Source organism: Kwoniella botswanensis, chromosome 1 (genome assembly GCF_036426115.1).
Source record: "Kwoniella botswanensis chromosome 1, complete sequence".
Lineage (NCBI taxonomy): Eukaryota > Fungi > Basidiomycota > Tremellomycetes > Tremellales > Cryptococcaceae > Kwoniella > Kwoniella botswanensis.
In genome coordinates, this window is record NC_088599.1 from 2,926,975 (window position 1) to 2,949,532 (window position 22,558).

The 22,558-nt window shown below is 44.8% G+C and overlaps 8 protein-coding genes across 8 annotated transcripts; 4 read left to right on the forward strand and 4 right to left on the reverse strand.

The window, feature by feature from the left end:
- Positions 1-804: 804 nt before the first annotated feature.
- On the forward strand, positions 805-3,484 carry L199_001128 (uncharacterized protein; the record flags this gene model as incomplete). The annotated part of the gene is made up of 14 exons (XM_064886885.1): positions 805-1,069; positions 1,134-1,222; positions 1,287-1,439; positions 1,506-1,576; positions 1,634-1,717; positions 1,781-1,892; positions 1,949-1,972; positions 2,036-2,103; positions 2,168-2,304; positions 2,360-2,579; positions 2,640-2,685; positions 2,737-2,907; positions 3,031-3,142; positions 3,225-3,484. The coding sequence occupies 14 exons, from the start codon at positions 805-807 to the stop codon at positions 3,482-3,484; spliced, it is 1,812 nt and encodes a 603-aa protein (XP_064742957.1).
- A 291-nt stretch (positions 3,485-3,775) lies between these two features.
- Positions 3,776-6,835, reverse strand: L199_001129 (uncharacterized protein; the record flags this gene model as incomplete). Its single annotated transcript, XM_064886886.1, has 6 exons — positions 3,776-4,887; positions 4,950-5,002; positions 5,073-5,906; positions 5,963-6,569; positions 6,629-6,681; positions 6,735-6,835. The coding sequence occupies 6 exons, from the start codon at positions 6,833-6,835 to the stop codon at positions 3,776-3,778; spliced, it is 2,760 nt and encodes a 919-aa protein (XP_064742958.1).
- Positions 6,836-7,363: 528 nt separating this feature from the next.
- Positions 7,364-9,821, forward strand: L199_001130 (uncharacterized protein; the record flags this gene model as incomplete). Its single annotated transcript, XM_064886887.1, has 2 exons — positions 7,364-8,309; positions 8,407-9,821. The coding sequence occupies 2 exons, from the start codon at positions 7,364-7,366 to the stop codon at positions 9,819-9,821; spliced, it is 2,361 nt and encodes a 786-aa protein (XP_064742959.1).
- A 227-nt stretch (positions 9,822-10,048) lies between these two features.
- L199_001131 (uncharacterized protein) lies at positions 10,049-10,778 on the reverse strand (the record flags this gene model as incomplete). The annotated part of the gene is made up of 3 exons (XM_064886888.1): positions 10,049-10,351; positions 10,449-10,556; positions 10,635-10,778. The coding sequence occupies 3 exons, from the start codon at positions 10,776-10,778 to the stop codon at positions 10,049-10,051; spliced, it is 555 nt and encodes a 184-aa protein (XP_064742960.1).
- Positions 10,779-11,084: 306 nt separating this feature from the next.
- On the forward strand, positions 11,085-15,401 carry L199_001132 (uncharacterized protein; the record flags this gene model as incomplete). The annotated part of the gene is made up of 14 exons (XM_064886889.1): positions 11,085-11,392; positions 11,457-11,524; positions 11,623-11,735; positions 11,804-11,916; positions 11,973-12,126; positions 12,192-12,343; positions 12,400-13,067; positions 13,153-13,636; positions 13,711-14,053; positions 14,128-14,265; positions 14,346-14,468; positions 14,525-14,697; positions 14,762-14,846; positions 14,934-15,401. The coding sequence occupies 14 exons, from the start codon at positions 11,085-11,087 to the stop codon at positions 15,399-15,401; spliced, it is 3,390 nt and encodes a 1,129-aa protein (XP_064742961.1).
- Positions 15,402-16,134: 733 nt separating this feature from the next.
- On the forward strand, positions 16,135-16,781 carry L199_001133 (uncharacterized protein; the record flags this gene model as incomplete). The annotated part of the gene is made up of 2 exons (XM_064886890.1): positions 16,135-16,449; positions 16,527-16,781. The coding sequence occupies 2 exons, from the start codon at positions 16,135-16,137 to the stop codon at positions 16,779-16,781; spliced, it is 570 nt and encodes a 189-aa protein (XP_064742962.1).
- A 334-nt stretch (positions 16,782-17,115) lies between these two features.
- On the reverse strand, positions 17,116-19,247 carry L199_001134 (uncharacterized protein; the record flags this gene model as incomplete). Its single annotated transcript, XM_064886891.1, has 14 exons — positions 17,116-17,192; positions 17,249-17,294; positions 17,358-17,429; positions 17,501-17,609; positions 17,680-17,784; positions 17,852-17,887; positions 17,963-18,075; positions 18,157-18,192; positions 18,283-18,349; positions 18,427-18,550; positions 18,634-18,704; positions 18,774-18,911; positions 19,000-19,098; positions 19,177-19,247. The coding sequence occupies 14 exons, from the start codon at positions 19,245-19,247 to the stop codon at positions 17,116-17,118; spliced, it is 1,164 nt and encodes a 387-aa protein (XP_064742963.1).
- Positions 19,248-20,140: 893 nt separating this feature from the next.
- Positions 20,141-22,119, reverse strand: L199_001135 (uncharacterized protein; the record flags this gene model as incomplete). Its single annotated transcript, XM_064886892.1, has 7 exons — positions 20,141-20,877; positions 20,967-21,087; positions 21,162-21,299; positions 21,376-21,468; positions 21,544-21,651; positions 21,721-21,846; positions 21,919-22,119. 7 exons carry the CDS (start codon positions 22,117-22,119, stop codon positions 20,141-20,143), a joined length of 1,524 nt encoding a protein of 507 aa, XP_064742964.1.
- Between the last annotated feature and the right edge of the window lie 439 nt (positions 22,120-22,558).

Below are 22,558 nucleotides of genomic sequence, written 5' to 3' on the forward strand. Positions count from 1 at the left end.
GTGAATTCTACCGCTTCTTACCCTGTCACAGACGTTGTGCTTGACACCCAAACAGCTGAATCGACACCGCTCGACCCTATTCTTGGCTGTTGACGATGTCACCCGATACTAATTCGAGATGCTGATGTGTATATCTGGAGTTGTTCGTCTATTGTGGGAGGTCAGAAGAAGCGGATTGGGATACACAAACAAGCGGGTGCCTAACCAATTAATGAATGAGTCCCTGTGGGACTTGTTATAGTGGGGCTTGAGAAGAAACGCTAAACATGTGCAACCTCATGTCTTTCTAACCTTATCCGATGGCTCACCGAATCTGACAGTAAGAAACACATTCCTACCGGATGCGAATTGGTGTTTTTAACTTTGTATACACGATAGTTTCAAGAGACTGTTCAAACCCTTCAAGAACATTGAATTCTCTCAATCGTCAAATGAGTTTCTATACGTTCGATAGCTGCGGTTTGACAATTCTGATGGTTCAGTTCAAGATATCATACCAAAAAAGGAGCCAAGATTGAAGAATGAAAGCTTATCTCGGTCATGTCTGAAAGTCTGAAAGAAAAAGGCGCATCACCATACGGTGAACCAAGTAAACATTCAAGAGGCAACTTGGCGAAAATAGCAACAGAAATGAATATCGTAGAGTGAAGACCATCTTAGAAACCTCGTCTATAAAAGGATTCGATGTCTGAAGACGATCCCCCTCTCTTTATCGACACAACAAAAACTTCTTCTTCTCTCGAAGTTCAGTATAATCAGTATACACATCAAGCATCGACAACGCTTTGCCACTCAAAAAACACTATGAAGGTTACTTTAGGTCTTCTCTCAGCATTGGCTTACATCGGCCACACTTCAGCAGCTCCTGATCCCGGACTCGCCGCATGGCACTTGGACAACCTCTATCCTCTTGCCACTGAACGACTGGACCCGGTTGTCAACCCGAATGGTGTAGCTTCTCACTTACATCGTATCGTTGGTGGAAGTGCCTTCGGTGCCAATTACAACTACGATGATTATAATGGTGCCTCGTGCTCTACTGCAGCTGTTCAGGCCGATAAAAGTAACTGTGAGTCTTCTCTCCACTCCTTCCTACACCTTTCAGTATTTAGCTGACGAAGTCGACTCAATAGATTGGATGCCTCAACTTTTCTGGAGAGAAAACAGTACATACGTACCTTTGAAAGCGGGTACAAGATTCTACTACTTCCTTCACAGAAATGTAAGCTTAGCTCTATTGCCAATACAAACGACTGAACTCGATGCTGAGTGAATGGTATATATAGAAACCCGATGAACCCGTTAGAGCATTCCCACCAGGCTTGCGTATGCTTACGGGAAACCTCAATGCCAAATCGTATGCTGAGACTGGTCTGCCTACTGGCGCTATCAATTTTATCTGTCTGAAGAACCACTTTTCAACTCCTAATGGGGATACTGTAAGTACCGACTCATCCTCTGTACAAGTAATTGTACGTGCTCAAAACCCACATACTTTCATATAGGCCGGTCCCGATTTCAACTTTGACATTGATTGTCCTCAAGGTTTGGTCACCACTGTCAGATTCCCGACATGGTGAGCCTATCCCTACAGGAGCTGAATAATACGCTGACTCTGTGAATATCATTCTAGTTGGGATGGTGTCAACTTGTACAAAGCAGATGGCTCTCACATGAAATACACGGATAACCTTCAGTTCGGTGTCTGCCCCGTATCGTGAGTGCAATCATGCCATGGACCTGCTTCATATCAAGGCCAAGCTGACGCATTGTCCATAAGTCATCCCGTTCGAATCCCAGGTATCATGCTTGAGTACACATGGCAGACCTACGCTTACCGACCTGGAGTTCCATTGAGAAACAAACTGATTTGGGCTAACGGTGATACCACTGTAAGCATATACATTTCCGCAAATCAAGTTTCATGACTGACCCCAAAGCATCACAGGGTTTTGGTCTCCATGCAGATTTCGTGAGTATACCGTTTTTGCGTCACAGCAGACAGGTGACTGACTTTGCTTTGACTACGCCTTAGGTGAACGGTTGGGATACTGATGTTCTCGAGAAGGCCTTGAATGATCCTGATTGTCTCAGCGGTGATATGTGAGTGACAACCAGTCCTTTATCTGCCTGTCTTATACTGATGGGTCTTGTATCAATGCAACAGGACGATGACTGCTTGTCCTACATTGGCTATGTACATGAATTTGGGAACCGCTCAGAACTGTCAGCCGTCTCGAGGAGTCTTAGAGTCATATGAGGATTTCAAGCCCATCGGTGCTCTCCCAGGATGTAACCTTCCATGTGAGTGAACCACACTAACCTATCGCCACATGCACGAGCTGATATCGCATGATAGGGTCATCCGGATCCAAACCTGCTTGTAACCCTTCTGTACCCAACCCTTCCATTCCTAACGGGCTGAAAGGTACCGATGGTTCATTGACATATTCTGGTCCATCCTACCTTACGAACACCTCTAGTCCGCCTAATACCTGGACTAGACAAGGTTGTATTGGTGGTTCCACTTCGCTTGTCAATTCGTTCCAATATTCCGATGCCGCTATGACTCAAGCAAAGTGAGTCTAAATCAAGAATCAGCGCCAGTATCCTCCTCCTGACTAAATCACTCATATTAGATGTCAATCCACTTGTGCTGAGTGGGGAAGCCAATACGCTGGTCTTGTGAGTCCATGACATCGTCGTACATGTGGTTTAAGCTGATGTACTTGCTAGCTCTCCGGACAGTATTGTGTCTGTGGAACAGATCTTGACCCCGCAGCATACCACTATGCCGATTCCAACTGTGACTCCAAATGCGGTGGTGACTCAACCAAGACCTGCGGTGGTAATGGTAAACTTGAATTATTCCGAAACCCTTCAGCTACAACTGTGAACCATCCGGGTGTAAGCGATCCTCAATACATCGGTTGTAGAAGAGAAGGTGGTACAGGTCACGCTCTGACCGCCGCTTATATCAACTACGATTCCATGACTGTCGAATGGTGTAAAAACTATTGTACTGCCTAGAAGCAGAGTTTGGCGGCTATCGAATTTGGTAGAACTTGTATGTGTGGTAATTCTTGGCAAAACGGTGGTGGTATACCTTACCCTCAAAACCAATGTAATACTCCATGTAAAGGTACGCTCAATCTTACTTTGTTCAATGTTTTTTCTGAGGGGATGATCGCAGGTGATGCTGATTCTGATACAACGTGATATAGGTAGCACACAACAGTTCTGTGGTGGACCGCAAATCACTATATCAACCTTCAACCTTACCTTACCCGGCGGCAGCAGTCCACCAGTCTCGTCGAGCACTTCAGCTTCTTCCGCATCAGCCAAGGTCACTTCTTCCTCGGCTAGTTCAGGCCCAAGTGGAGCCGTCACTGTAACTAAAACAGTCACTGTCACTGGAACTTGTTCGGCTCCGGCGGGAAGAAGAAGGAACCACAGAGATACGAAAATCTTCGGCGATGCATGATTGCCAACTCTTCCTGGCAATTTTGTTTTATCGTTCTGAATTCAACTTCTTGTCTCACATGTTCTATGATCCACAGTCCTGTGAACCTTTCAAAGTTGAAACACTACAAATATTCTTGCTTGTCAACCTATTCTCACACAAATACATATATTGATTTTAATAAAGTCTCTGTAAGAATGTTCACATCTGTTATTTTGCTTGATTTGAGATTTTGGTAGATTGTAGTTGAATACATAATATACATGCACACTCCCTTACACATTACAGTACGCAAGAGACTCGATCATCTTACTAGGTCTCCGGTCGAGCTAGAGATTCCTTCTCATCAACAGTCAACCCACTACTACCGACATTGGCTTTTTCTACCAGATTCGAGAGTTCCTTCTTCAAAGCTCTTCGTTTGGATTCTGCCCTGATTACTTCTTCTTGAAATTCATCGGACGGATCTTTGACCCTCTTGTATTTCATAATATACGCTTCGATCTCTTTGATTTTCCTTCTTAGTTCTTGCTGTTTCTCCTCGATGGATTTAGGCATGAGCGAAGTAGGTTCATTCCCTTTCAACTTTCTAACCTGACTCCATATCTCCTTACGCCTCTCGTCTACTTTGGCAAGTTCGGCGGTCTGTTCATACGTTGGTTTTTCGATGTTTCGATATTTTATAACGTACTCGTCCAATTTTCTCGCTTTCTCCTCCAAGTCGTCGACCTCCCGACTCTTTCTCGATCGCGAGCTTGCATCTTCTTTTTCATTCCGAGGGGTGGATGGCATCATCGAAGCAGGTTCATTACCTTTCAATATCCTGACCTGCTTCCAGAGGGCTTTTCTCCTCTCTTCTGCTTTGCCAAGTTTCGATCTCTGTTCTTCATTTGGGTTCTCAATCGATCGATATTTCATCACATAATCGTCCATCTCTTTTGCTTTTTTCTCTAATTCATCAACATCAATATCTACTTCCCCTTTCTCTTTCCCACGTCCTACTGCCTCATTATCCTTCTTTTTCGGTGTCGTATTACTATCACCTTCAAAATGCGCTTTACTGGAACCTGGTGAATCTTCATCAATGAGTTGTTTACGCATGACCATAGCCCTTTGTAATTTCTCTTTATGCTCCAGTGACATTTCAGGTAATGATCGGAGCTTCTTGATCAATTTCTCAAGCTCGGCTATCTTCTCTGCTCTATTCGAGGGCTTCTGGGAGCTCTCAGTAGACCCTCTACCATGGTCGGGTAATGGCGCACCGCTCGTGGCGGAAATGGAATTTGGTATTCTGCTCGAGCTGGATGAGGATGACGAAGAACTGGTTAAGTTTGATCCTCGAAGAGATAGGATCATATCGTTATGGGAATTGATATACTGCCATACGAAGAAAGTGAGAAGTAGGAAACCGAGTTGAGGGCTCACTGCATTGTAGTCCACGTTGTCAGTGTTGATCACGAGCAGTAGAGTGGGGAGATTCACTTACAGTAATATAGTAGAATACTTAAAATACCCTGACTTAGATAGGTAGCTTTTTGGCTGGAAATTTCAGAATCAGATCTCATGTCAGTACTCGAGATACACTAGATGGAATAAAGAAGAAACTCGCATCATTGGATCGGCGGGTACTCTTGCGGCATGATCGGGCAGCGAAGAAGAGCCAGAAGCTGCTCTGGGTCTAGCTTTCAATTCACCTTCCTTTTGAGCAGCGGCTTTAGCTTTAGCTTCAACCTCGGCTTTCGCTTTGGCTCGTTCTTTCTCTTTCTCTTTCTCTTTCTCTTTCTCGCTCATACTAGCATTCCCTCCTTTCTTGTCATCACTTGCGCTTTTGCTCTTACTTTCTTCATCTGTATCTTTGTTCTTATCTTCACCCTTCTCCTTCTCCTTACCCATCCTCTTCTCTCTCTTACCCTCATCTTCATCTTTATTTTCAGGCTCCTTGGGTACTCTCGGTACCGCCATAATATGATCCGCATTCCTTGGTACATTATCCCACCACGGTGTATTCCTCGGATCTTGAGGCTTAGGATGAAATCCATGTGGGAAAGGAATAAGAGAAGGTCGATAGCCTCTCATGGTCATAAAGAAATTATGATGGATATTCTTACTTTGTTTAGGTTTCTTTTTTGATTTTTTCAGTACTGATTTGAGGGGGCGATAATCGCCTGACATCAATGGATCATCTTCTGTATCTGTACCACTCCCGCTGGTGGATCGTGATGAGGATGATGTGTTTTTGGTGACGTTATCGGTATCGGATCGAGACGAGTCTTTAGCTTTGTCTTTACTCTCATGATCACCAAGAGTTCTTGGCCTCGTTTTGTCAGCAGGCCCCTTGATCTTTCTGTCTGTCCTATCTGAAGACTCTGGTGTACTTCCGGAAGCAGAATTTGACTCTCCAGGCCTTTCACCTTCCATACGACTTTTACCTTTATCTTTCGCACTATTGCATCGGATATCAGCCTGGTCTAACAACTAGTTGCAGAAATTATGACTCACTCAGGCTCAACAATCGGCCTATCCTTATCCGACTGCAATTCCTTAGCCTTTCGAGCCTTTTCAGACTCAGTCAGTCCCGATTCCTCTTTAGGCCGTTCATCATTCTTAACCACTTTCGGATCTGGTGTGGGTCCATCAAGTCCTTTCGTCTTATCCGCTGAAGCAGATCTGGACTGGTCTGCAACGGGAGCTTTGGCCTCTCTTGCTTTTTCCGGCTCAGCTTTTTTACTGGTATCGCGCGAAGAGCTTTCGGGACTCTCAAATCTTACTTCTGGGTTTGAAGTAGATCCAGCTTCACGACGATCTTGCCATGGTGACCAGAAGAGATCCCAAGACTCCTTCAATCTCCTTCTCAGATCATCACCCATCAATATCATACCTACGTTGGCTGCAAGCAGCACAAGGGCGATGTTGGATGGACTAATCTGGAGCCATCCTGGAAGGTGGTCGTAAATCCTATCGAGGAGAACATTTCTTGTTGATATTGGTGATGAGGGTGTTTCGGAGGATGATCCTGAGCCAGGGGCTGGTCGGGGTAAATTTGTACTATTCATGATGATCGGTGGGAGAACCGGAGGTGTCCAAGTTGGCGGAGGAGCTTGCATCGCTGTAGCCATTTGTCAATTGAAGATCTTATAGTATTCTGTGAGAAGCAGCCGCACTCACCTAGTCCAAGGATAACTACCGCGGCTACCAACTGTTCCAAGGGCCCAAACAATCTTGGACAGAATTCAGCATTTAGCTGAAATGTCAGGCACTGAGCGTGACTCACTGTTCATTGCTTCGTTGAAGCCATCTTGCGCTGTATTGCGCTAATCGTTCTTGGTAATATGCCACTAACAGTAGTGGCTGAAGGAAGAATGGTAGAGGCATTTTTGTACGACAGGATGATTTTACGATGGTGTCTATCTATCCCGAGAGATGGTTTGATAGGTGCTGTATTGTAGCATACCATGTTGCCATGAGTGCATATAGAGTTGGTGGACTTCACGGACATGCGCGGTGACAGAAACATAGAAAGGATGTCCGATACAAAGGATATTCAACCTTATGAGTGCAGTATTTCTCAACGGATGCCACAGATGTGTGTACTAAGCGGTGAACACCGCCACCTTCACTTTACCTCGTGTTTTTGTTTTTGTGTGGGCGTCTTCTTCTTCAGCTCCCCCTTCCCCTCGCTTGCTCGAGCATCCTGTCCACTACAGATCTTGCTCGAGATACCCGTTGGCCAGTCGCTAATGAGGGTCACAAAGTCACCTGTGATACCCTTACGAAGATACCTCAATAACGCAAAGTGAGAAACCATCGACTCTAAATTTCTTCCAAGCTAATCAAGCTTCTCAATTGACTAGCTTGCCAATTATCCAACGATACCCATCACATACCGATGAATTTAGCACCATGTCGTACTCATACCCCAATGCACGCTATCCATATCGGAACGAGTCGCCGTACGGACAATCATCGAGCAGAAAAGGGCCTGTAGACTATTCTAATGGTGAATCGTCATCCTTCCGCTACGGGTATGGCAGGGACGATTATAGAAATGACTATGGACGTAGCTACGGTGGAGACGATAGGTACAGCGGTGAGAGGAATCATCCATATGAGGATCGATATACGAACCATGGATATGGAGATGGGTACGGCTACGACAGAAGAATTGATTATAATTATAACACGAGGCCGTATGAAAATCCCTACCCTCCTCAAGATCAATATGGACCCACAAACAACGGAAGACCATCAAGCTACATCCCACCTCATCAAAGAGGGTTCTCCAGTCCTATCCAGCCTTCCTTCCCCCCATATGACCGCCCTCCTTCACCTCAATCAATTCGCCAATACAGTACCCACGCTCATTCTCAACCTCGAACACCCTTTTCGCAAGATAAGACAGTAACACCGCCACCAGTCAACTTACCTCCTAGGGAATACTTAGATTTGCTACGTCCAGATCCTGCCGAACCATTGAAAAGTGAAAGAATTATACCGAAATTATTGGTGTTAGATTTGAATGGTGCATTAGTATTTCGTAATCGTTCTTCCTCTGCTGATGGGAGGAACTCCCATCCGAGACCGTACCTACAATCTTTCCTCGAATACTTATTCCTATCTGACCCGAACTCCAAGCGGGGAAAGAGAGGATGGGAAGTTTTCGTTTGGTCCTCGGCTCAACCGCACAACGTTAGGGGTATGGTCGAATCCGCTTTTGGTCCAAGGTTCATCGAGGGTATATGGGAGGAAGAAGCTGCAAATACGAAGTCGGCAAGAGAACAGGAAGGTGAAGGTAGATTGTTAGGTGTTTGGGCGAGAGATAAGATGGGTTTAACAAATAACGATTATTGTATGTTCAGTCCTATTTTTACTCATCAACATGACATGCATCTGATGAGATTTATATTGCTTCTTCTTTCCTTTTTATTGCTGGTTTCCAATAACAGCAAGGAAAGTTCAAACCACCAAAGACCTACGTAAAGTCTTAGATCACCTACGCCACCTCTCTGCCGACAACAATCGAACTTCATGGGACTTCGACGAGAAGAGGACAGTACTGTTAGATGATTCCCCTTTAAAAGCGATCTATCAGCCATTCAACCAACTTGTCATACCTGAATTCGGTAAAGACGAATATCAAAATTCTAAACTCGCCGCTTTTTCCTCCGGCCCCCAAGAAGGATCGCTCGATCAGACTCTGTTAGCTGTCGTTGGTATATTGAATGAACTAAAATATGTCAGCAACGTTCCGTTCTGGATAAAGTCAGGTGGATTACTTGATCCGAATGGGCTTTCACCCAGTGTCAGTTTCAACAGCAAAGAAGATAAGGAGATACAGCTGGCACATCTGCCAACACATGATTCGTTCACACATTGGTTCTCGAACAAGGAGATATTCGATGGATGGGTCGAGAAAGGTAAAAATGCCTTGAGGGAAAAAGGAATAGATATCAAACATGGTATTTCCCTAGATCACAATTTCATCTCGCAATCACAGAAAACAAAGGAATCAAGAATTCATTCACCGGTCAAGTTGAGAACTAAGCTTAATAGAGGATATCATACGAATGGTGGAATAGATGATGATGAATTTTCCCCTCCTCCCCCTTCGCCGAGTCAGATGAACCCGTTAGATGTGGCTAGATATATCGATAATTTGATTTGCTCGACATCCAATTTGACTGTAGAACAGAAGGATTCGTTGGTAATGGCTAGGGAGATCATATCTAAACTACACTCGCAACACCCTCAAGCTCAAGCCGATGGACAGGATACATTAAATGGCAATAGGATTGTCAATCGAGAAGGAATGAATGGTAACGAAGACATACTTTATCGTCCAGTCGCTCCAGCGTCTCCACCTCCTCTTATCCCCGGAAATCAAACTATAGATCGAGATGTCGTCAACGATCCAAACTTGCTTCCAAAAGACTTTCGAATTTCGAAGGGAAATGAATCACGAAGGAGACGTCAGAATGACTATAGGAGCGAATTTAGTAAAGCAAAAATACTAAATCCCAAACTGACAAACAAAGAATTCAGGAAAATGTTCAAAGCGATCAGAAGTGATAACGCTGCTGTACAAGAAGATCTAGAGGAAGTTGATGAGAGTGGCAGTGAGAATGATAAGGAAGAAATCGACGCAGATAAAGAAAGGGATGAAGATGAAGATGTACGAGTAATTTCAAATGTGGAGTTGATCAATAATTATCAAAAGAATCTATCATCATCTTCTCGACATCATAACCCAGATCAGATCGAGATAAATGATGGTCTAAGTGAATTATCGTATGGTTTAGGCTCAAGATCAAGAGATGGGTCCAAGAAGAAATTGCGCTCGGATAGTTGGTCTGGTGAATGATCTGATGCGGACTGATCTATTTATGTTGTATATAGAGTGAATATTACTCTTCAGTATCACAAATCCGAAATGTACATGGTATATCATCATAAATCAACTATATGCATTACTAGTAAACCATGCATCATCTATGAGGAATCCATTCTGAGTGTGGTATTGAAGTACCAACATATATGAGTAGTGTATCTCCTCCATCCTTCTTTCCTTCCTGCTAATTTATTTCTCAATCATATCTGCAACTTCTTCAAAGCTTCCTGGACCATCTTTCCAACGACCTTTTTGTCCACTCCAGCTTTCTTATCGCCCAGCTCTTCCCATAACTTATTTAATACCTGTCCTGCAACTCCCCTAGAAGCTTTCAACTCGTCTGTCAGTCCGGTAATAATCTTATCAATAGATTGCTGGAGGATTTCATTGGATGGTGCTTCTGGTAAGAACGATTTGAGGAGGCTGATCTCGTTTAAGAGGGAGGAATAGTTCTCGGGATGAGGGGAAGGGGAGGTTGGTGAATATGATTCAGATGCTTGGGTCTGTGAAACAAACGTGTGTCAGTCCTCTCGTGTACACAATGGGTGATGAAGTAGCTTATAGAGTTTAATTCTGTTCTGTAGAGAGGAATATAATTACCCTCTGCGAAATACCTTTCTTCAATACTCCCATGACCCCCTCGTCATTTATCGGTTCGTTAGGGTTCGCTCCTGATTTAGTCGCATTGGTGACATCTGCAAGGATTGACTGTATATATTCAAATCAGTACACAAGCAACTTGACTGATAGTCTAGTGTTCATACATGACACGGAGCCATTACCCACCTTCAAACATGCCGCTGCTGGTTTATCCTTGGCTTTCATCGATGCCTTCAAGGCGTTTCGCAAAGTAGCTTCTAAGCCGGGCTGAGCTGAGAGAAGCGGACGAGAAGTGTGTAGAGCACGTCGAGAAAGTATTTGAGCGAACATGGTGACCAGTACGATGCACTGCCCTTGGTCTGTCTTAGGCTGTTGGAATGGAGGAAAAGGATGGGGAAGAGACAGATGGATCGTCGAAAATGATGTTTTTTTTCCTCTGATCTCTCTCGATTGTTTCCGTCGGAAGTCACTGGCCAAGGTGACGTATAAAAACAAGAAGATCGTCAACTGCTCCTGTACATCTATCTACCTACCTCATTTCATCCCATCAACGCATCTTTATAGCTGAGACGAGCCAGTCACGGGCGACCGCATTCCTCGGCTTGAAAGCCCACCCTTCCCATACCGCCGTCAACCATGTCCACATCCCAGCCCACCTTTCCTCCAAATTCACGTCGTCACATCCCCTATCTCTCATTCCACAAAACACTGATCCGGCAGATATGTCGACCGCAGCAGGACGATTTGGTGATACTAGCCAAGGGATTGGGTCTGCGGAGGATAGTCTGTGCACTGCTGAAGACATACGATAGGAAAGAAGATCTGGTTCTTGTGGTGGGCACTACGCCCGCGGACGAAGCTGGGATAGGAGATGAGCTGGGTATTATGGGTGTGAGAGATCCGGGATTTAGAGTAGTGGGATATGAAATGAATGTCAAGGAGCGGTACGTCAATACGCTAGCACTTCACTTCGTATAGAATGGCTGCGGCTGATTCAGGGGACGATAGAGAGGAGATGTATAGACATGGAGGATTGTTCTCGGTGACAAGCAAGATCCTGGTGAATGACTTCTTGAGTGAGTGTCCCATGTTTGATCATCAATCATAAGTAGGAGACGCGCTTCATGATGATGCAAGCGTTCTGAGAGCTGATGGGTGATATGCGTGCTGTCAGAGGGGACGATACCGGCCAAACTTATTACTGGTCTTGTCATACTCCACGCAGAGAGAGTATCTCATGGAAGTCAAGAGGAGTTTGCTGTTCGTCTGTACCGACGAGAGAATCAGGTATGTTCGAGACTACACCCATTCATCTTTATATCACCCAATTCACGAGCTGATCCGATCTACCTTAGAGCGGTTTCTGCAAAGCTTTTTCCGACGAACCCGAGATGTTCGCGCATGGTATATCACCGTTGAAAGATATGTTGGTGAATCTAAATATGAACAGCGTGATGATATGGCCAAGGTATGTGATCAACAAAACAAATAGCCATCTTTGCGCATGGCTGAGCTTTTGTGTAGGTTCAACGAAGATGTAAAGCAAGCTTTAGCGAGTCGGAGAGCAGATGTAGTTGAGATGTATCAGCCTATGACGGATCTTATGAGACAATGTCAGGATAGTATAACGGAATGTATGGAAGCTATGTTAGTGGAACTCAAGAGGGATCATTCTTTGGTGAGCATGTTCAAAAGTTAGGCTTACATATAGAATTCAAATTGTTGACATGAACGCATTCGTAGAACCTTGATCTGGAAGACATCAACGTCCGGAATGCCCAATTCAAGAATTTCGATACCATTGTTCGGTCAAAGTTGAAACCAGTCTGGCACAAAGTGGGTGCAAAAACCAAGATTCACGTTGCTGCTTTGACGGAATTGAGGAATTTACACACGTGAGCTACTCTGCGTACATCGATCTAGCCAAATGAAGCTGACTACATTGTCACAGATGGCTACTGGAGTACGATTCCGCTACATTCGCCTCATACATCAATACGCTGCAAAGACAACATTTCCAAGCAGAAAAATTGGCTACTGGGCCAGCTAGACATGTACACGATTGGTTCAATGCGAAATCAGCTAGTAAATTGGTAGAAGCGTCTCAAGCTAGAGTATCACATAAAGCACCTATAATGGACAATGAGCATCATGATGATTCTTCGTCGCGCGAAGAGGTCAGAGAAGGCCCACAGGGGGTCGACGAAGGTGTAGATGAGTTCAGGGATGAGGAAGAAGCACTCAGAGCAGCTGAGAGTATGGCAACCACGAATGGGACAGCTGATGATGAGAACGAAGATGAGATTATGGAAGTATTCGCTACTCAAACTCAGACTGTACCTCAGACGCAAAATGACGATGAAGACGAGGCAATGGTAGAGATAGGAACGAATGGGGATGGAGATGGAGAGGACTCGCTCAGAGAGGCTACAGGTGATGCTCCGCCAGTGTTTAGACCTGTTCTAGTAGGATTGGAGGAAGGTCTATCACGAAGTGTCAAGAAAAGGTTGAGAAAAGGTCATGAAGCAGTCTTGGAAGAACAACCGAAATGGAGTTTGTTAGCAAAGGTATTGAAGGAGATCGAAGACACCATTGCTAGGGTGACAGAATCGCACGCTGGTGAGTTGAGCGATCGCTGATCTGGCGTTGTGCACACCGATGAAAGATGAAGAACGATCATAGAGACTAATTGTTCTTTATACAGACTCACCTGGAACCAACATCGTCTTGATAATGTGTTCGTCCGATCGGACATGTTTGCAACTACGTCAATACCTAACAACGATGCAAAAAACCGATCCGGCCTTCGGTCCGAAGGCAGGAAAGAAAATGATGGAAACTTTGTTTTTGTCGAATTGGCAACATGAGAAAAACGGAGAAAGACTATCGGATCCAAACAAGATGAAGGGGGATGAAGGTGATGAGGTGCGAGTAAAAAGAGGTGAGATGGAAGAAAAGAGGTTAGAGGACGCGAACCAACGAAGGGGGGCCAACGGGAACAGAGGTAGAGGTGTACCTGCCTACAAACGAAGGAGGGTAAGAGGTGGCGCGGCTGCTGCGATGGCTGCTCCCAGATTGGCTGATATGGAAAGGGATCACAAGGAGACGATGATGAAAGCTCAATCTGCTTTTGCCGGTGGTGATGAGGGTATGGAGGATCAGCAGATGCAATGGGCTTTGGCCGAGTCGTCAGTTTCGTTACCCTCTTTCCATCAGCGAACCGATATTTGATACAGGGCTGATAAGATCGATTGATGTACAGGTCAAGAGGGGCTGGATTGTCTTCGTCTACACCTGCGCCTGATCCGAGTTTAGCGTTACTAGCTCGATCAGGTGTTGTGGAAGAACAAGATCTCGACCCGACGACTTCATCATTGACTTTCTCATACACTTCTTCGACGTCCAATCGATTCCCCGACAGCTCAGGCTATGATTTTGGTCTGATGCCTGAAAACTTTGAAGATGAATATGGACTTTTGGCACCTGAAGACACAGTCATAATACGGCCGTACGGAGGTGAAGATGATGATATCTTGTTGCAAGAGCTGAGACCTAGATTTGTGGTTATGTACGAACCGAATCTTGCTTTTATACGGCGACTGGAGGCAAGTCATATTTCGACCTTGCATATGTAGCATTCAGCAGATCAAGAACACAACAAGCTGATTGTCCAACGCAGGTTTACAAAAACAGTAATCCGGGTTTGGCACTTCGAGTGTATCAGATGATTTATACCAATTCATTCGAGGAAGACAGATTCTTGTCGACGATAACGAGAGAGGCCGAGGCTTTCAAGAAGCTCATAGATGATAGACAGGTGAGAGCCAAACCTAATATAGCTGATTGGTATGACCTGCGGGACAAATCCAGCTGACCGGACTATCGCACTTCCTGTAGACAATGGTCATCCCCATATACAACAATAATCCTCGAGCACCAATGAGAGACAACGTGACTCGTTCGAAGACCACCTACTCGTCGAGGAATGCCGGTGGTGGTGAGCCTGTTGAAGATGCTCGTGTAAGTCATACCTTGCATCTGTTGGGTCTTTTACTGAGGATACGATGTAAACATAGATAATCGTCGATATACGAGAGATGGGAGCACTCCTTCCGTCTCTTATCGATGCTGCAGGTATCAAAGTTGTACCTACTACGCTGACCGTGGGAGATTACATCTTGTCGCCTAAGATGTGTGTGGAGAGAAAGGCTTTACCCGATTTGGAGGCGAGTTTTGCAAATGGTCGATTGTAAGTCGTCTCCAGGTCCGCGCAGTTGAAAAATCAAAGTTTTGACATTTGATTAATGTTGTAGACACACACAATGCGAATCGATGACTGCTCATTATGAGATCTGCATCTTGCTTATCGAGTTCGAAGAAGATAAATTCGGACTGAGGGTAAGTTTTTGCCCAGTCACGACGTCATAAGTCTCACAGTGTGAGAAATATTTCTACGTGTGCTGATTTGTGCATCAACGCCATCAGACCCGTGAGGATGCCCGACGAGAAACTGCCGGACGATCGTCCGAAAAAGACGACTCATGGCGCGATACATTCTACCTCCAATCAAAATTAGTGTTATTAACACTGCATTTTCCGAAATTGCGGATTATCTGGTCTTCGTCGCCACATGAATCCGTAAGGATATTATCGGACTTGAAGCTGAACCACGATGAACCCGATGAGATGATTGCCACGATGAAGGGAACGACCTCAGAAGGAGGAGTGACTGAATCGTTCAGAAGTGGAATCGAAAATACAGGTTCGGTAGAAATGTTACGTTCCATACCTGGTGTAAGTGGACGGAATCTGAAGTTGGTGATGAGTAAGATCGAATCGATAAGGGATTTAGTTCGGATGAATAAGAGGGAGATGAAGGGTTTGCTAGGTGATGAGAATGGAGAGAAGTGCTGGGAGTTTGTAAATCACGATTCGAGGTATAGGAGGTATTAGAGGGGATGATTTCGGCTGTAGGTTGTAGGATCATCTATCTGGCTGATTGTTGGATCTACAAGTTGAGAAAGTACGAAATCTTTCTGATCATGAATGCAATACGGATTCATATGAAACACCCTGATAGGAACCGTAGAACATACGAGTCGCAATACTGTATGGTGATCGTTCCGCTGCAACCGGTCGTCAGTCGAAGGACCATTTTCCTGTATAAATTATATATCATATATACATTGGTATGCGTGCAATAATCTTGGCCGAGTGCACGTATGTGAATGTGAGGACGAGAACTGCCGAAGCCCCTCAGCCACTGTGTCACAACCCACCATTCAGTGTGCCACACATCTGCATGAGGTGTCTAAGCAAGTATTCTTGAGATTAGGGTCCGTGGGCATGGATTTAGTCGGTTATTGGTGACAGTACCTCAAGTTTGCAGATAGATCCTTTCATTCAAGAGCTCTTGTGTGCTGATCAGCGACAACATAGTCGGGGGTTCTACTGATGACCTCGAGGGGTAGCAGTTAATCAGGATCCACTCCTTTGATCAGTTCATATTCGCTCCATTCTGTTATGATCAGTTCAGAGGTCCAATCAGGCTGTACCACAGGCCTATAAATATGAGAAAAGAGGAATCTCAACAAGTCATCACACTTGTTTCTCCACGGACATCATTTTCTAGTCCAGCTCCCGCATATTATACAGTACCTACCTTGTATATTTTAACATATTGACTATGTTATTCAGCATCCCTATTATCATCTCCATCCTTTCCCTAGGGTCCCTCGCCATCGCCGCGCCCGCACCGTCTGAATTATCACAACGTGGAGATGGGAGTGCCGAAATTGTCCTGGGACTTCCCGTAGGTTCAAGGATGGTAGACGGAGATGATACTTCTGTCGGCGTAATGGGAGGTACAGGTAAAGATTTCATCCTGAGATGGCCTAAAGAGACTTTAGATAAGATTGGTGACAACGAACATACGGAGAAAGCAGTTTGGTGGGACGTTTTTGAAAGTCCTGAAAAATCGGTGTTAAAATGGCATATTAAAGTGCGTGCTACGAGTGTACTTCAGACATATCACAGTGATTGCCTTAAGTTACTGATTTCAGAATTTGACTTGAACAGTGCCGAGCACGTATCAGCAGCAATTTCGCCAACAGCTACAGATTCGATCTTCTCACTACCGCGCCCTGGAAGGACTCCAAAGGTGATGTGAGCTCCGATGCTGCCGCCTTTGGATGCTCTTTAGGAGAGAGTGAATGTTATTCTGATTGTGAGAATTTCCCACGTATCAAATACGTGAGTCTACAGATATCCAACATCTCCAATACAGCATTGGCCACTCTCCCGCCTCGGGGAGCAAAAAGTGTCAGTAGCTAATCATCGGTTCATTCCATCAGGATTGATATCAATTTGGGTCGTCATCTAGTCTGTAGCTGTGTCCGTGAATTATGCATTGACCATCGCACATGTCTGTCTGACGTGTGATCAACCTCTGAAGTTCATACAATAAGTTAGATCAAATATACTGAGAAACGTTTCAGACTATACGGTGTTTCATGCAAGCTGAGCTCCGTAACGGCCATTCATTTTAAGATTGACTCGTTTTATCCAAGAGCGAGTAGTGTGAAGCGGATCTACCGCCGACGCGTAGGCCGACATTAGGCAAAATATCCAATGCATCCAGGTTGATAGCATTAGCTGCAAACGGAAGCTAGACTCGAGATTCCTTTAAAGCGTCTGCGAACGTAAGTCCCGTTTGAGAAGTATGAGGTGTCTTATCCAATTCTCCTTTATAAATCGATTCGTTTCTCCAGCTTCCTCCGGGATGGTAGTGTTGATATAACCTTCTTGACGAGCGATAGCTTGAGTGGCAGGATCGTACCTTTCAGCCTATGTATACCAACCTTGAGATCAGTCAAACCCTTTATCATTCAATTCTGAGAGCTTACTCACTTGCACATAAGTTTCGGTAGTCACTTTGACATTGCCTTCGGCTGTCCGCTTTTTCAGTTGATACGTGTTTGCCTGCGACCGGAGGAATTGGATTAGCTATTTTACACCAGAATGTGCTGAGTTGGTCACAGCTATCGACTCACTTTCCGTTGTTGACTTGAAGCATCCTTGGAGGTCATGACTGCCCTCAAGCTCATTCGGGAATTCAGAACTGCCAAGAAGCCGACAACGTAGGTTTTGGGCATGGTCATCCTGTGGAAATATGAATTACATGCATCAGCTGGGTTGAGGTGAAAACATATCGATGAAGGGATATACTCACATGAAGAATCCAGTCAGATTGGAAGTTACATCAATTATGATTTCGTCAGGGTGAGCTGCAGCTTTGGTCGTTTTGTATGCGAAGATGATAAGGAACGAAATAGCCCTGCAACGATATGATGCGCGAGTTTAGTATTGTAGCAAGCAACGGCACTGTAGCTCTTCATACTCACATGAGGGTAGGGGGAAGTTGAGTTTCCGCGGACACACTGACAAAACAGTAAACCAAATATGATTCAGTCATATCGTGCCTTTAGGAAAGTCGAAATATTGATAATACTTACGCAAGTAGCTTGTTGACAATTTGATCTGTCTGGACAAACCCTGATTTCGATCTCGATAAAGACCACATGATGGAGGTGGTGATAAGAAAATCTGCTGCCATCGCTCCGGCGGTCTTGGATTCCAATTGAGATATCAGTCATATACCTATCGGCTGAACGATGTGTGCGACCAGGGGCACATTCGATCGACTTACATAGAGATATATGAGAATGGTGGCTTTTGTCGCGTCCTGCGGTAATCAAGGAAAAGACATATAGTCAGAGCTGTGAGAAGCCCAGAACTGGGGACGTGGGATGCTGTAGATTGTAGATCAACTCACCGACGTCTGAGTTGTCGTCGATCCAAAAGTGATCTTGCTTCCAATTCCACCTATGATGGATGTCAATCTGAGAAAAGAACAAACATCAGTAAATGTATTAGAATCTGGCTTCTCTGCTCTCGGACCGAATGTAGCAAGCCTCACATGAAAGCCGAGATTATGCCACCTAGGATCTTATTCTTCCCAGATAACTTGTATGCTCTATCGCAATAGAACACCTGTACTCCCGCAGATGTCGACGAGGCAATTATAGCCAACCATGAACTCCCTATGATCATAATCAATCGCGTTCCGTTAGTCCTTTTGCACAGTGCATGCAGAATGAGACTTAGTTGAATCATCATTACTTACAGTCTGCACTTGTAAATGTTGTATAGATACCGAAATTATTAACAAAAACATGATGAATGTATGCCAAATTACTATTACAAATATATATCATCGGTCAACACCTTTCATCTGTTCCTTTGTATTTTGTAAGTTGAACTCACAATATTGAAGAAATGGCTCCGAACAAAGTACACCACGCTACGATGATCTTGATGAACCATCTATCTTCGACAGCGTACGAACCCCATTTGATCAACTGGGCAAGCATCACCCCTAACAGGACGAAATCGGCTATGAACCTTGAAATAGAATCTCGTGAATCAACATGAACATACTTGGATTGATTGGTATGTCGGTGTCTCATTCGAAGAAAGCATAAAGACATACCCTATCATTACTGGACCCAAGAATACTCCCCTATGAGGCTCCAACATGACCTTAAGTCCTGCTTCAACAGCATCTGTAGCGTTATCGTTGGCAGCGAGTCTACAAGGGTTGGCTCATCATTTAACTCAGTCGAAAACAGGAAGGAGAGGGGGCAGGATTATCTCGGCTCTTACTTACTGCAGTAAACGGGGTTCACCATAGATCGGGTCTCCCCATAACACGGTATTGCCTAAGAACGCAGTACTCATCTTATAGTATACAAAAAAAAAGGTTGGCGAGGTAAGACGTAAGACAAAAATCGTATATTAGTATATATGCACTTCTGACTGTGGGGACGAATATCGAGCTTGGTGTCATAATGAGAATCACATTGATTTGATGTTTGTATGTTCATATCGCTTTATAAGTACACTTCAAAAGTACGAACCATGGCCATACACTTCATGTGGTGATCAACTGTCTGCGGATCATCTGGGAAAAAGACGCAGGAAGCAGGAATGAGAGAAGGAAAAGGCACAGATACACTCAACCACTTACCTTGAATACACACTGTGTATGTGTTCAGCCATCGGTGATTGATTGACCTAGATCAACTCCGAGACCTACTCCCAGATTGTTCGGTCCAGCGTTTCCAGGCACTTCCAAAAGTTATTCCAAACGACTTGATAGGTCTGTGCCACTCGCCACATTTGCACACTGCACAGTATCGCTCCGAGAGGAGGGTCTGTGTCGAGATTCCAGATGTTCCTATTTCTCCCTTCAGTTAGTGATCAAGCGTTATATGTCGTTCTTGATTCCCATGCTGATCCACTTGCATCCCTGAGTACAGGGAAGGGAAATCGAATAAATTGAAAGGACCATGCTTGTGTATCGAGCCATCAATCGATGTAAGTCTCGTCCCCGCGGATCGAGAATTCAGAAGAAGCGCTCCGGAATACCAAGCTCATTGATCCGTACATGTACACGCCGAAGATTAGGCATGGCTCATGGTATTGTTGGTGCAATGCATTCATTGGCCATATGGCCCTGGCTGAGCTTGAGGCAGTTTGAATTGCATGCACGAACGAGACTATACACTTTCGCTTTGAATCTCAGCATCTAGAAATACTGGAAGTTCGTACAGTGCATTACATTGCGAGCCCTAACCAACGGCACGACTATTGAACACACCCATTCTCCTACCTGCTCCATGACCCTGCATTGTTCCTAATCCATCAGCGCCAGGCGTAGGGGGATTCGAAGCGAATTGACCTCTGAACCTGAACTGGTTTTGGTTCTGACTATCATTCACACTTGGCGTAGCCGTACTAGCCGTAGGGATGGGTTCAGGTACTTGTTGTCTGTATGAAGTGACAGAAGGAGAATTAGGACGTGATGTTTGAGTTGATAGATATGGTGGTCTGCGAGGTATAGGTTGTTCAATCTTGCTTGCTGATGTAGTGGTTGAAGATACCAAATTTGCTGGAATAGGTATTCTCTTTTCGCCTCTTCCTCCGATACCGACTGAAGGAGTTGTATCGATATTACCATCCAGACCTTCTTCCCTATCCAATTCTCTCGCTCTGGATATAGCTTCTTCATCCAAAGGTTCATATAACCCTTCGTCCTCGTCCTCGTCTACATCTACAGTGGTATTATCCATACTTGGACTTGCCCCTGGTCCCATCATATCATTGACCATCCTTGATATACCCTGCGACATAGCTTCGCTCATTGCGTTCACTGCTGATTCACCTAGGTCGTTCAATAATGGTGTGGGAGATACAGATGGAGAGAGTATACGGGGTAGGGCAAGAGAGATATGAGCAGGGTAGACAAATCGATCTTGAATGACAGATCGAAGACGGGATAAGATGAGTTGTTCGAGTTTTGGTATATCTAAATGTCAACAATACGGATCAAAGGTCAGTTGGTGAGATTAGATTTTCCACAGCGAGAAGTGATAAGTGTGAATTGTATATACGTACCTTGTAGTTTGGCTCTACTACCTAGTAGACTTGTGGTCTTAAGATTCAGGTGGAAATCAGGTAGAAGACTAACATGGATATGCTGTCTCTCGTCGACCGGTTCATGTAGTTGGACACTCAACTACAATCATATCGACTATCAGCTGATGTCCCCTAAGCCTGTGGAATCGGAGTCAGAGAGCCAGCTATACTTACAGTCCCGCCTATCGACACAAGCTCCACACCTAACGCTACGGGCAATACGGCGAACCTAGGTCTAGGGAAATTGACCAGTACTGCGGTCGACAAAGACAGGGAAATGGAATCTAGGTAATCTACATCTATCTCTGAGCGCTATTGACATGACACAAGTAGATCACCATCAGCTGCTATATTTCATCAAGGAGTCCAGTGTTAGAGGAACACGTACGATCCTGCCTTGACCGTCCGCAGGCCGTATTCTAGCATTTGAAAGTAACGGGTAAGCTTTGCCTAACGATAGTGAAGTAACTTCGATCGGATCCTATATACCACAACCATTAGAAAGGTTAGTCACGAAGCGAAGGGCGGGTATAATATAGGTGAATGATGGACTTACAAGCCAACTTAGATTCTTTCCAGTGGGATTCAACCATTTTTCTATCCTCTGTCTCGCTCCTTCTTCGCCATTCGCGGAGAGCAGATCGTTCCTGTATCCTTGCAACATCTGCGAAAGACGCACGACCCACATCAGCTGGGTGGTAAATTTCGAAGGAACTGTTCGGCTGAAACCCACCTGAGCTAGTAGGACGTTCACCCAATCTGTCGACTCGGCAGCATGAGTAGCCATTTCGTAATTTGTTTTCTGCAACAGCTGAGCAGGTGGTGGTGGTGGAACGGATGTAGTGGATAAGAGGGCTTTCTACGATACGGAAAGAGCAGATACTATATCAGCATACGTGACCAACATAGCTGAACACTTGTACCGACTGACCTTGGCTTTCTCCGCTCGTCTCCTCTTCCAACCTTCCGCATCTATCTCCTCCGAAGGTGAGAATACCACATATCTCACGAAGAGCAATACGATGATCAGGAATGATGCTTGACCCAGTATGAATCCTTGGGTGAAGGTCCATGAGGATGTTGGAGGAGGGATGGGTGAGAGGGAAGGTGGAAGGGGTGGTGTGTTGAACATTGTATAGGGTAGAAACGATAAGATAGGAGATGGGTGGACGTTGGGGGAGCCGTGTTATATTGACATTGTTTGATCACGTTGAGCCAAGTCTATGACGGGTATCGTTTTCGCTGTTCCGGGTTCTCCCTACGATCCGCTGTATGCTGTATGCTGTCGATGATCTATGATAATTTTATGCTCTCTATCTTTTGGATATTCTTCATCAACTCAACTGATCGTCATGTTCATGTTCTATTCATAAGTTAGTGGTCAGGTTAATCCTCGGTTAAACCGCTATGATAATATCTTATTTATCCCTCCTCTTTTTGGATTGTTTGGACGCGCCTCTCTTTCCCTCTCTTTTCACCCAACCCGCTTCCAATTGTTTCTGTTTTTCTCCTTTCTCATCCAACTAATCAATCCTTTGTGTATCAACGACCGTCATCATCACTATCACGAC